Below are 14,689 nucleotides of genomic sequence, written 5' to 3'. Positions count from 1 at the left end.
GTAGTTTGCGGCATGCAGGCTCTCTAGTTGAGGCACTTGGGCTCAGTAGTTGTGGCGCGTGGGCTTAGTTGCCCCACGGCACATGGGATCTTAGTTTCCCAACCAGGGATAGAACCCACGTCCCCTTCATTGGAAGGCAGATTCTTTACCACTGGATCACGAGGGAAGTCTCTAGGCAGTACATATTTTATCTCAGTGACCTAAATTGTAATTCTACTGTTACTGAAATATCTAATGTTAGTTGGTTAGAAGGCATTAACTTGATAAAGTAGCACAGAGGTATATTGCCTGGGAACTTCCCTGGTGGTGCAGGGGTTAAGAATCCTCCTGCCAATTCAGGGGACACAGGTTCAAACCCTGGTCTGGGAAGATCCCGCATGAGCAACTAAGCCTGTGCACCACAACTACTGAGGCTGCGCTGTAGAACCCGCGAGCCATAACTACTGAGCCTACGTGCCCTAGAACCCGGGTGCTGCAACTAATGAAGCACACGTGCCTAGAGCCCATGCTGTACAACAAGAGAAGCCACCGCAATGAGAAACCCGTGCACCACAGCAAAGAGTAGCCCCTGCTCGCCACAACTAGAGAAAGCCCACGTGCAGCAACAAAGACCCAACACAGCCATAAATAATAAATAAATAAATAAATTTATAAAATAAAAGTAATAATAAACTGCTGGTTAAAAATATTAGCACTCTTGGTATAGGAAATTTTAAAACGTTAATTAAAAAAATACAATTATCTCCCATGATGAAACTTTGGGAGATTTAAGCTTCTTTTCCATATTTTTCAAGGTTATTGTGCTAAGCATGTATATATATATATACATATATATATATATGTATTTTAAATGAGGATAAAATCTTTTTTTTAAGTAATCTTTATGTAACTTTGACTTCATAGCAATTTCTTTCGACTGTTTATTCCAGAGAGTAGCAGACCGACTGTATGGTGTATATAAAGTACATGGGAATTATGGGCGAGTTTTCAGGTAAGCATTATGCAAACTTTTATAATAAACAACAACTAGCTCTAATTAGCTTTTTGCCTAAGAACTATAATTCTTGAAAATATATGATTCTGGAAAGCAAAAGATTATTTTTTAAATGATGTCCTGTAGTAGCAGTCTTCAGACTTTTCACTGTAAAGCCTTTGTTTAAATAAAAAATAATAAGGGAGTCCAGTATATTGAGCAGATAAAAGATAAACTGCTCTGAAGCAGTGAGCGGTGTCTTTTACTTTCTTGGCAGAATGCCCAAGAAGATTCCTTTGGAAATCACTGTCATATAGAGTTAGCGATTTTCTTTTTCTTTTCTTTCTTTGTGTCACTTTATAATTTCTGAAGGCTTTTGCAAGATGGATTTTTCAGTCTTGAGGTAATATTAGTGTAAATTAGAATATTTACTTGTGTAGATAACTTGCATATCTTGGTTATTTTTGAGCTTTTTCTTTTGTGAATTTTTGTGTGTGTTAATTATTTTAGTTGTGACATTTTAGAAGTTAATTATCCAAATCTTCTTGTAAGAAAAATGTCCTTGCTAATGTTCTAAGTCCTTTTGATTGAATTAATCAAAATAATTCATTTAACATATTTGAATAGGTAAGACATTCATATAGCACAAAATTCAACAGGAACAAAAGCTTATATAGTGAAAAGTCTCTTCCCTCCTGCCTGCCAACCACCCCGGTCTCCTCCTCTGAGGCAACTAATAGCAGTTTCTGAGTTACTTGTGTATCCTTCTAGTAACATGTAGCACCATTAATGTATATATTAACACACAAACAAATTCATTTCTCCCTCCCCCCTTTCTAAAAAAATATTTATTTATTTATTTTTCGGCTGCATCGGGTCTTAGTTGTGGCACACGGGATCTTTCATTGCAGCGTGCGGGCTTCTCTCTCTAGTTGTGGCACGTGGGCTTCTCTCTAGTTGTGGCACACAGGCTCCAGAGCGTATGGGCTCTGTAGTTGTGGCGCATGGGCTCAGTAGTTGCAGCGGACGGGCTCAGTTGCCCCTTGGTATGTGGGATCTTAGTTCCTTGACCAGGGATCGAGCGGTGTCCCCTGCATTGCAAGATGGATTCTTAACCACTGGACCACCAGAGAAGTCCCCCCCACCCCCATTTTTTTAAACATGGAAAGGGAGCATGTTTTATACATTGCTATGTTCACTTGTTTTACTTTGCTTTTTTCTTACTTAAAAACAGCTCTCCAATATATATTGTTATCAGTAAATAACTGTATGGGGCTTTTTTTTTTTTTTTTTTTTTTTAATTTTTTGGCTGCATTGGATCTTCATTGCTATGTGCGGCCTTTCTCTAGTTGCGGTGAGCCGGCTTCTCACTGCGGTGGTGCGTGAGCTTCTCCCTGTTGTGGTGCATGGGCTTCTCACTGCAGTGGCTTCTCTTGTTGAGGAGCATGGGCTCTAGGTGTGCGGGCTTCAGTAGTTGCAGCACGTGGGCTCAGTAGTTGTGGCTCATGGGCTCTAGAGCGTGGGCTCAGTAGTTGTGGCTCATGGGCTCTAGAGCGCAGGCACAGTAGTTGTGGCACATGGGCTTAGTTGTTCCGTGGCATTTGGACCAGGGCTCGAACCCGTGTCCCCTGCATTGGCAGGTGGATTCTTAACCACCGCACCTCCAGCGAAGCCCTTCTGGTGGTTTTTGATATACAGAAATACTCAATTTGTTAAATTCAGTTAACATGTAAGTGGTTAGATTTTCTCCTTTATAAAGTAATAGCCTCTGACTTTTGTGTATATCTTAATAAGGTCTTCCCCACTATGGATTATAAAAAAATAGATTTTTCATTTCTTCTACATTTTTGTGGTTTTATAAATTTTTGATTCATATGAAATTTATTTGAATGTCAGGTGCGAGATATGGCTACATATTTACTTAATTTGAGTAACAGGTTATCTATATGTCTTGGTTGATCAAATGGAAGATGGGACAATATCAGCATTATATGATGTTTTTAATGAAGAGAAGCATATTAATATTGTAAACATGTAGACTCTTCATAACTACGATAGGAGTATATGTCTAAACAGGAATAATGGGAAGAAAGGCAAATTCAAGTCAGCTGCATGAAGAGCGACTTACCTGCTCTTAGATCTATGCGTGAGTCAGCCCTGATTTTAAGAATACTACTCAAACTGGAACTCTAGTTAAGCTTGGGAATATGCTCATATGATAATTAACGTAAATCAGACACTCTCAAAAGTAGTACATTTATTGTAAATAATAAATGGACTTGTGTTAATTTGAGAGGCAAGTGGATGAAAGGTCACTTGGCTGAATCAAATTGTAAAGAAAATTATTTGCATTAATGTCTCATGATAAGTATTATACAGATTCGCCTTTTTGCTAACTCAGTAAATTAACAGAAAGCCATTTTACATCTAAAATATTTCATAAAAAGTGAGCCAAGGAGACCACAGGTGGTTGAAGTAATTTAAGCAGGTAATCAAGAGCCTGAACCAGAGCAATTGCCAGTAGGGACTATTAAGGAGACATAAATGACAAGATTTATCAATTGATTCTTTCAGTCATTCAGCACACATTTGCTGATCTCCTGCTACCGTGGTAGGTGCTAAAGATACCAAAATTTAATTTGCAGGCAGCTGAATGATTAGGAGGATTGTGATAGAGAATGTAGGAAAAATAACAGGTTTGAGGAATGAATTAAAGGGTTCTGTTTTGAATAGATTGCATTTGATTTAAAGATTTTTATTAAGCAATTGGAAATTTGGATCTGCAGTGTAAGAGGCTGGTGAGAATATGAGTTGTATATAAAAGTTACATCCTAATAGAATGATATTTAATGTAGGGTTAAGGTGATAATGTTAGAGGGTTAGGGTAAGACTGTGAGAGACTCAAGGGCGGAACCTTGGGGAATATCTGTGTTCAGGGGTCAGGCAAAGAAAAAGAACGTGAGGGAGACATTGGGAAATTGATGAGGAGTGCGCAGTGTCAAGCAAGGGAAGGGAGCACTTCAAGAAGTTGGAGTTACGCTGCAGAGGAATTGAATTTAGTCGAAACGAGGGGAAATGGGCGGGTAAATCTTCGGTGTTAATTTGGAGAGCAGTTTGGTTTGAGTGATATAATGCAGTGGTCCTAGGGATGACAGGAAAGGGTTAAGGAAGGAAAGACAGCAAGTTACTGATAAGTCTGTTAAGAAAAGTCTCTGAGGTTATTCTTGAAGGGGTATAGGGCCTCTTTGTGGTGGTGGTGGTGGCTTTTTGCAGGGGGAGCACGGGTAGGAGGGTGGATGGGAGAGAAGATAGAGAGGAAGACACAGAGCTGTCTTAAAGGAGAGGAGCAGTATGTGGCAGGAGGCCACTTTAGCTGGCCCCTGTCTTAGTAAAGCAGGTGTCTCTGCTGAGAACAGGTGGCGTGATTCTGTGGTTAGGAAGCTTGAGGGGAGTGATATAGGGCAGTCTGTCTCAAACTCACGGAGAAGAGAGTTCTTAAACTGATCCTACTGCATATCCTCCTTTATCTCCCCTTACCAACTCCCTGGGGGATTGGCTGGAAGCAGCTGTGGCAAGTGCAGAATCTCTTTGAAGACTTGAGTTCTGTCAGTTTATTCAAATTTTACATTTTACTCTGTAGAGCATCCATGGTTATTTAAGCATATATATAACTTGCCCTGCCTCAAACTTAAAATTCGTTCTTCAGAAAAACTGTGCCATGCTTAGATGGCTTCAGATATCCAAGATGAAGTATCCCAGTTTGAGAAGCACTGATGAGGGTATCATTTAGGAATGTGGGAAAGGATTGCAGAGTAGTACCAATTGGTAATGAGTGTTTTTTATCTTTTCTTTTTGTTTCCTTTTTATTTTTTCATTACTCTTATGGTCAGTGGCACTACACTGACCATAAGAGTAATGAAAAAATCCAGGGAATTCCCTGGTGGTCCAGTGGTTAGGACTCGCATTTTCACTGCCGGGGCCTGGGGATTAAGATCCCGCAAGCCTCGCGGCGCAGCCAAAAAAAAGAGTAATGAAAAAATCCAGAGCTTGAGAGTCACATAACTGGAAAAAAGTTCAATGTGTTTCTGTTCTTTGGTTTGGAATTTGAGAGGGGAAGAAATATAAAGCTGATTTTATCAGCTTTGTCTCTTAATTTAAATGTTTTCTATATATATCCAATAACTTTGTAAAATTATGCCTTTTTGCTAAATGAGAGATTGAAGTGAGAGAATGGATTAAGAAAATGATTGAGCTATGAGTAGAAAAAGACTGTCAAAGAGGGAAGGAAAGGTGACAAGACTTAAACTTACTTGTAAGTAAGAAATTAGCAGGAATTAGATGCACAGAGAAGAAACAGGGAAGATTTTTGTAATATGTTCATGTTACGTGTTGCTGGGGTTTTTTGTTTTTGTTTTTTAAAGTATGGGAGTTCATTTTTTGGTCTTCTTGAGTTCCTAGGCTTTTTGCAGCTTCCTCCTGGATATGGCACCTGATTCAATTTAGGACAGGCCAAAGGGTCATTCCATGTAGGTGCTTATAGGACTTGTCTATATGTTCACTAGTTTCAGGAACTTTTAAGATCTGCCTGTCAAGAATTGGACCAAACACTGTTGACTTGAAACAAATAGACTGCCAGATATTTCTCCAGCAAAGTTTAGCAGAGAATTGCAGTTCCAGGCTGCAACAATGGCAAGGCTCATGCAAGTTCCCACAGGGCAGGGGAAGGAGAAGGCTTTCATAGAGAGGAAAAGGAAGTTGGGAGGGCTAGAGTAAACAGTCTCCGTGGCTTTTCATTGGCTGAGACCTGGCCAGGAAAGAAGAGGAATCTTTCTTCTTGGGCTCTGCTGTGGACACAGGGCATGAGAGCTCCCCCTTTTGGTCTTCCAACTCTATTTAATTGAGGTTTCTGTTTATTTTTTACAATACACAGGCAGGATTCACTCTGCAAAAGACTTAGAAAAAAAAGAGTTTTAAGTGCCAGTAACTAAAGTTTTTGAAGCGAATGAAAGCTGTCAGGAGCTAATAGCCTAAAATGTTATATTCTGTTAATTGAACATTTTAAAATACTCATCTTAATTCATAGATTGTGAATCCATATAGAAGCAACCAAGGAAAAACATCTTTCCCAGATTCAGATGGTATAATTCCTTTCAAGGGATTCCAGGAAACTGCAAAAGAAAATTTTTTCAGAGTCATGTGTAAACATGATCAGGGATATGCAAACCTTGTCATATACCTCAGAGCTCAAAGACGCACAGGATGTATTTTGCTGAAGGATTCTGTAATTTATTTTTTATTTTTTGGTCATATGGTTGATGAGTGGCGGTGAAGAGCTCTTTTTTTTTTTTTTTTTTTTTTTTGGCCGTAACATGCAGCTTGTGGGATCTTAGTTCCGTGACCAGTGACTGAACCCGTGTACCCTGCAGTAGAAGCGCGGAACCCTAACCACTAGACCGCCAGGGAATTCCCTAAAGAGCTCATTTGATGAAGAAAGCCAAAAAAAGGAAGTGAAGGTTGGGATTAGTAGGTAGAATACTCTGATGGCAGTTGATTCTAATCTCAGCTCTGCCTCTCATTGGATGCCTGACTTTTGAGTAAACCACGTTAGATCTCTGAGCCCGATTTTAAATATCTGTTCAATTGTGGGGTTAAATGGGGAGAGTGGTTTCCAAACCCTTTTTTAGCATGGAACTTTGTTTAAATGAAACGATATACGGAAGTATAAACAAATAAAACTTATTACTACAGACTTGCTTGGGGCTGGAGACTTTGCCTCCCATGCCTCTATCCCTGATGAACACCAGATTGGGCAGCTAAATTTAGTTCTGTACCTCTATTTTTTTTTTTTTTTTAGTATCTTTATTGGGGTATAATTGCTTTACAATGGTGTGTTAGTTTCTGCTTTATAACAAAGTGAATCAGTTATACATATACATATGTTCCCATATCTCTTCCCTCTTGCGTCTCCCTCCCTCCCACCCTCCCTATCCCACCCCTCCAGGCTGTCACAAAGCACCGAGCCATTATCCCTGTGCTATGCGGCTGCTTCCCACTAGCTATCTACCTTACTACGTTTGTTAGTGTGTATATGTCCATGACTCTCTCTCGCCCCGTCACAGCTCACCCCTCCCCCTCCCCATAACCTCAAGTCCGTTCTCTAGGAGGTCTGCGTCTTTATTCCTGCCTTACCCCTAGGTTCTTCATGACATTTTTTTTTTTCTTAAATTCCATATATATGTGTTAGCATACGGTATTTGTCTTTTTCTTTCTGACTTACTTCACTGTGTATGACAGACTCTAGGTCTATCCACCTCATTACAAATAGCTCAATTTCGTTTCTTTTTATGGCTGAGTAATATTCCATTGTATATATGTGCCACATCTTCTTTATCCATTCATCCGATGATGGGCACTTAGGTTGTTTCCATCTCCGGGCTATTGTAAATAGAGCTGCAATGAACATTTTGGTACATGACTCTTTTTGAATTTCGGTTTTCTCAGGGTATATGCCCAGTAGTGGGATTGCTGGGTCATATGGTAGTTCTATTTGTAGTTTTTTAAGGAACCTCCATACTGTTCTCCATAGTGGCTGAACCTGTACCTCTATTTTTGTTGTAATAATATTTTTATTCCTTTCCAGAGTCTTGACCCTTGGGCATTCTTGGAGTTCTTTCCTTTCTTTCTTAATGGAACTGTAAAATACTAGAGCAGGAGGGACCTTTGTGGTTTTATAGTTCAGATTCCTTAAGCTAGGAGATAAGGATGGACTTCAGATTCTCTGAAGTCTCTGAAATTACTTAAAGTTATTATGAAATATTGGCTATATTCCCTGTGCTGTACAATGTATCCTTATAGCTTGTTTATTTTACACATAATAGTTTGTACCTCTTAATTTCCTATCCCTATCTTGCCCCTCCCTCCTTCCCTCTTCCCACTGGTAACCACTTATTCGTTCTCTATATCTGTGAGTTTGTTTCTTTTTATTATATTCACTAGTTTGTTTTTTTTTAGATTCCATGTATAAGTGATAACATACAGTTCTCTGTCTGATTTATTTCACTAAGCATAATACTTTCCAAGTCCATCCATGTCGTTGCAGATGGCAAGATTTCTTTTTTGTGGCTGAGTAATATTCCATTTTGTGTGTGTGTGTGTGTGTGTGTGTGTGTGTGTGTGTGTATACATGCACATATATATACCACACTTCTTTATCCATTCACCTGTTGACGTCTGTTAGGTTTCTTCCATATCTTGGAAATTGTACATAATGCTGCTGTGAACATTGGGGTGCATGTATCTTTTCGAGTCAGTGTTTTCATTTTCTTCATATTTATAACCCAGGAGTGGATTTGTTAGAGCAGGCAGTTAGCCAGATATGAGCAGAGAAGAGAGGCATGGGTCATATGACAGGAAACCATACATCTTGCAATGACAGGGTCCTAGAGGCAAAGAAAGGTGGGAACCTCTTATGTCTGAATGTAACTTTTTGCTCATTATACCCTCATTACAATAGAATTAACATTGCAGCCAGAGCAGTACCCATCTTGCACCTGACACCATGGCAGATCCGAGAAGACCAAGGACAAAAACAGCCCCTCCTCTCAGAAAGGTGGAACTTGGGTGAAAGCCAGGAAGTTACCCCAAAGTCCCTCCCTCCTTGATGAATATTCCACCCGTTTTCACACCCCATATAACCAGCTTGCCAAAAGGAGCTCGGGGCAGCTGCTCTTCTGAGCTTGCCAGCTCTCCCTCCTGAGAGTATACTGTTGCTCAGTGAATCTTCACGTCGCTTACTTGGCCTCTGTGTCTCGTCTCTGAATTATTTCTGTGACAAAACAAGAACCTACCCTCCGGCAACAGAATTGCTGGATCATATGGTAGTTTTGTTTTTAGTTTTTCGAGGGCTCTCCATATTGTTTTCCACGGTGGCTGCACCAGTTTACATTCCCACCAACAAGTGTACAAGGTTTCCCTTTCTCCACATCCTTGCCAACATTGGGTGTTTGTGCTCTTTTTGATGATAGCCATTCTGACAGGTGTGAGGTGGTATCTTATTGTGGGGTTTTTTTTTTTTAATAATCTTTTTTAAAAAAATAAGTTTATTTATTTTTGGCTGTGTTGGGTCTTCGTTGCTGCATGTGGCTTTCTCTAGTTGTGGTGAGTGGGGGCTACTCTTTGTTGCGGTGCGCAGGCTTCTCATTGTAGTGGCTTCTCTTGTTGCGGAGCACAGGCTCTAGGCACGCGGGCTTCAGTAGTTGTGGCACACGGGCTTAGTTGCTCCACGGCATGTGGGACCAGGGCTCGAACCTGTGTCCCCTGCATTGGCAGGTAGATTCTTAACCACTGTACCACCAGGGAAGTCCCTCATTGTGGTTTTGATTTGCATACTGAGCATCTGTATGTCTTTGGAAAAATGTCTATTCAGGTCTTCAGTCCATTTTTTAATTGAGTTTGGGTTTTTTGATATTGAGTTGTATGAGCTATTTATATATTTTGGATATTATCAGTCATATCATTTGCAGCTATTTTCTCCCATTGCATGGGCTGTCTTTTCATTTTGCTGATGGTTTCCTTTGCTGTGCAAAAGCTTTTAAGTTGAATTAGATCTCATTTGTTTATTTTTGCTTTTGTTTCCATTGCTTTAGGAGACAGATCCAAAAAAATATTGCTACCATTTATGTCGGTGCTCTGCCTATATTTTCTTCTAGAAGTTTTATGATTTCCTGTCTTACATTTAGGTCTTTAATCCATGAAGTCTCTGAAATTACATGCAAAATTTTGTTTGTGATTTTCCCTCCTTAGTGGAAAAGGTCCATAGTCTTCATCAGATGCTACAAAAGATTTATTACCCTCTTTGAGCTGGTTCATCTGTGACAGTTATCCACCCATTAAGTACTTTATGATAGCAGTAATGCCTCTTCTAAAGTTGATGTTAAATCCTGCTATACTTTTTATTTTATTTATTTTATTTTTTGGCTGTGTTGGGTCTTTGTTGCTGTGCACGGGCTTTTCTCTAGTTCCGGTGAGCAGGGGCTACTCTTCATTGTGGTGCACAGGCTTCTCATTGCTGTGGCTTCTCTTGTTGTGGAGCATGGGCTCTAGGCATGCAGGCTTCAGTAGTTGGAGGTATGCAGGCCCTAGAGCATGCGGGCTTCAGTAGTTGTGGCTTATGGTCTCAGTAGTTGTGGCTTGCAGGCTTTAGGGCACGCGGGCTTCAGTAGTTGTGGCATGCGGGCTCTAGAGCTCAGGCTCAGTAGTTGTGGTGCACGGGCTTAGTTGCTCTGCAGTGTGTGGAATCTTCCCGGATCAGGGATTGAATCCATGTCCCCCTGCATTGGCAGGAGGGTTATTAACCACTGCGCTACCAGGGAAGTCCCTCCTTCTATACTTTAATAGTTCCTTGTTAATGGATCCCTCCTCTCCCTCCTCTCCCTCCTCTCCCTCCTCACCCTCCTCTCCCTCCTCTCCCTCCTCTCCCTCCTCTCCCTCCTCTCCCTCCTCTCCCTCCTCTCCCTCCTCTCCCTCCTCTCCCTCCTCTCCCTCCCTAAACTGGTTAACATTTTCTAGTTCCAATCCTCGGCATATACCTGGACCCCAGTTAGAACCTTTTTGTTTAGCAGATACTTCTTAAATTGTAATAGGCATACAAGTCACCTGGAGAACTGTTAAAATGAATATTCTGAGTCAGTAGATCTGGAATGAGTCCTGCAAGTATGCATTTCCAACAAGTTCCAGGTGTGATGCTGTTCATAGACCACAGTTTGAGTAGTCAAGGGCTAGACTATGTATATCTTGAGGGGAGAGGTCTTGTGCCTAGTAGTAGTGGCTGATACATAGAACCCAGTACATGTTTCCCTCCTCACATTTATTCATTTATGGGTTCATTCTTTCATTTTACCGACAACCTATAAATGCCAAGTATTTATCAGGCACTAAATGACTTAATAGGAGTAAATAGATGATTAAGTGTAAGTCTTACCTTTCTTGAACTAGTTTTTAGTCTTGTTTGGTAAACAAAAGAATTAAATTTGGTTATATTGACCTTGAGTTGGTAGCACATTAAAAGGTGCTCAAAGATTAGATGGATGAAGTACCTGTGGAACATCCAATAGACAGTTGATCTGGACTGTCCATTAATTCTGTTGACGTGACCTATAGCTGCGTTAACTGTGATTGCTACATTACAGATTTGGCTGGTTATGCCTGTAATCTGCCAAAACCCCTAGACTTTGTTTTTCATGTGAAGGCTGGGCTTTAGGTATGTTGAATTTGAAGTGACAGAGGTATATAAAAGCAGAATTGTCCTGTAGGCATTGGAAGTGTGGCTTTAGATAATATAGCTAGAGATGTTAAAAATTCATTTTATAAACAGCAAAGCACTAAAAAAAGGTTAACTGTTGCTATTACTATTTTGAGGGTAAACATATGAGTAAAAATTGTCGGAAGGAGATATGTTTATTTATGTTTGTTTTCCTTCCTTGACAGTTTTAAAAACCATGTACGGTTTTACCCTTCTAGTATTATAAGCGTATAATCTGATATTTCAAGAACAGTGTATAAAAACTACAGATTAACAGAATCATAGTGTTTTAATTTTTTCCCTTTTATGATATATGCAATTGAAGGTGTTTATTATACATAGCAGAAAAATTGGAAACAATCTTGAATGGTCAGGAAAATGTTAAAAAATTATGAGTTGCCATCTGAAATAATGCTGAGAACAAGTTATTTTAATAATGTGGGGAAATACTATTAATAGAAAAAGCATAATACAAAATTGCATATACTGCATGATCTTAGCCATATTAAAATGAGCAAATAAAAAGAACTAGAAGGAAATATATCAAATTATGTCATCTCTTAGTATTTAGGATTATAGATTTATTTCCCCCTTTATTATAATATACATATGTATCTTCCATAAAAAGGAATTTTTATTTCAAGAATTTTCACTGAAATGACAACAGAATGATCTGTGGTTTTAAGTAGACTGTCATGCAACTTTAGTGCAAGTTATCAAAGTTTTATGGTACACCTACTATTTCTGTACAGTTGTCTTTTTCTGTTACCTATTAAGTTAGTGACATGTAATCATGTGTGTTTATCAGACTCATCCATGTAGTAATTAAAAATATGCACGCCTCAGCTCTGTCCCTGAGATTCTAATTAAGTAGATCAAGAGCAGGGTAAGCATTCATAGTTTCTAAAAGCGCCACAGTTGATTTAAATAGGCACCCTAGCTGAGAAAGTTGTCTGTAAGCAGAAACTGTTTTGTATGATACTTTCTTTGCACGTTTAACAGCAGCAGATACAAACTTTTGAACTAATATTTTAAAGCCTTCACTTGCATTTAGTTGTTAAACTTCGGGGAAAGGAGCATATTTGAGTCACAGAAAATAAATCCAAAATAGATACTATACATTGTTTAAAAGCTAGCTAGAAAACAACCTTGTAAAAGAGTCCATTTAATAATATTCCATATCTAATTCATGATGTTTTTGGTTTTATCTTTTTCTTCTTAGTGAGTGGAGTGCCATAGAAAAAGAAATGGGTGATGGACTGCAGAGTGCTGGTCATCATATGGATGTGTAAGTACCCAGAGAATTTAAGGTAGAACCTGAGGTGACATTAGTGGTGAAGTGTTAGTGATTCTTCTGTTCTTCTGTTTTTATAAAGTTTGCTGGCATTTATATTGTACTCTCTGTATATAGATTTGACTTAAAGAAGTTTATCTCAGGAATGCAAGATTAATTTAACATTCAAAAATCTTTCCGTTCAATTCACATATTAGCAGAGTAAAGAAGAAAACCCATGTGTTCATTTCAGTACATGTAGAAAAAGCATATCAACATCTACTCACAGTAAAAATTTTCATCAAACTAGGAATATAAAGAATTTCCTTAGTCTAAAACTTACAGGTAATACTGTACTTAATAGTGAAATATTGGTGTTTTCTCCTAACATTAGGAACAAGGCGAGGTTGTCTGCTTCCACCACAACTAGTAAAAATGGTAGTAGAGGTCCTGGTCAGTGCAGTAAGACAAGAAAATCAAATAAGGGGCATACATCCTAGAAAGGAAGAAGTAAAACTCTCTTTATTTGCAGTTAACAGGATCTTTTATGTAGAAAATCATAAAGAATCAACCAAAAATATTATGGAATAGCTGAATTTAATGAGAATGCATGATACGCAATGAATATATAAAAAAAGTTGTTTTTACATACTAGTAACAATTGGAAAATAAAAACTTAAAAATGCCATTTATGATAGCATCAAAACAGAATACTTACAAATTAATTTAATGAAATATGTGAAAGACCTCTACACTGAAAACTTTATGTATAAACATTGCTGAGAGAAAGTAAAGACCTAAATAAATGGCGAGACTAAACCATGTTCATAGATTGATTGGAAGACTCAGTAGTGTTAATATGACCATTCTTCCTAAATCACAGTCCCAATCAAAACTCCAGTGACTTTTTAATAGAAATTGATAAGCTGATTCTAAAATTTATATGTAAATTCAAAGAACGTAGAATAGCCAAAACAGTCTTGAAAAAGGACAAGCCTGGAATATATTACCTGATTTCAAGACTTAGTATACAGCTATAGTTACCAGGAGGTATTGAGATAAAGAGATCAGTGGAATAGGATGGAGTCCAGAAATAGATCCACATTTACATAGTTCATTTCAAGAAATGGTTCTGGAATAACTGGATATCTTCATGGAAAAAAATGAACCTTGAGCTATATCTCACACCTTACGTAAAAACTAATTCAATTTGGATGATACACATAAGTGTAAAAGCTAAAATTGCAGGTTTTAGTAGAAAACATAGGAGAATATTGTTGCAACCTTCGAGTAAGCAAAGATTTTTTAAAGCGGATATGAAAAGAAAAAATATTTTTAAAATGATAAATTGTTCTTCATCAAAATTAAAAATTTTGCTTGTCAAAAGACACCATTGGAGGTGGAAGGAATGTGGGAGTACAGTTTCAGTTGGGGAAGATAAAAAGTTCTGGAGATGAATGGTGGTAATGGTTGCACAACCATATGAATGTACTTACTGCCACTGAACTGTACATCAATAAATTGTTAAAAAGGTGAATTTTACATTATATTTTACCACAAACACACACAAATGCACCATTAAGATAATGAAGAGGCAGGCCACACACTGGGAGTAAACATTTCCAACCATAATATATAAAGAACTCCTATAACTGAATAATAAAAAGACAAAAATATATTTATTTTATCTAAGTATTATTTTTGGGGGGGCTGTTATATAAGCTGACCAGCTGCTTTTCAACCATTTTGTTAAGTCTTCCTGCATTCTGTTGACTGGATATTTTTAGTATTTGCAAGAATTTGGGATTATCCCTTTACTTGGTTTATTTAAGATGTTAAATAAAATTAATTTTAGTAATGATATCTAAAAAATCTTTACCATTTACCCTTTTCTACCCAAAGATGTGCTGCTTATCCCTACACTATGTTTCCTATCTTCAAGCCACCAGCTACCTATCTTCTTTTTTGTTTTCTTAACATTAACTTTTCCAGAATTGTAGATTTATGAACTAAAGGCAGTTTTTCCTACTGTTAACAATGATTCTCAAGATGTCTTTCAGTCACATAGGGGAAATTCCACACTCTAACAAATGTAAATTTATATTTACAGAATACATATTTTGCCTACTTTTATAAATACTGT

General features: G+C 38.2%; 1 protein-coding gene across 1 annotated transcript in view; it reads left to right on the top strand.

Moving 5' to 3' along the window:
* The window catches only part of SNX4 (sorting nexin 4), a 62,860-nt gene that overhangs the window by 35,330 nt on the left and 12,841 nt on the right, over window positions 1-14,689 (top strand). The window contains exons 8-9 of the mRNA XM_027107112.1: window positions 930-991; window positions 12,496-12,561. Of these exons, the coding sequence (XP_026962913.1) occupies window positions 930-991; window positions 12,496-12,561 (128 nt within the window). The remainder of the gene's footprint in view (window positions 1-929; window positions 992-12,495; window positions 12,562-14,689) is intronic.

The sequence above is a fragment of the Aethalodelphis obliquidens genome, unplaced genomic scaffold (genome assembly GCF_003676395.1).
Source record: "Aethalodelphis obliquidens isolate GAN/ISIS:26980383/991018 unplaced genomic scaffold, ASM367639v1 scaffold1, whole genome shotgun sequence".
NCBI lineage: Eukaryota > Metazoa > Chordata > Mammalia > Artiodactyla > Delphinidae > Aethalodelphis > Aethalodelphis obliquidens.
This window is presented reverse-complemented; position numbering and strand designations above follow the sequence as displayed.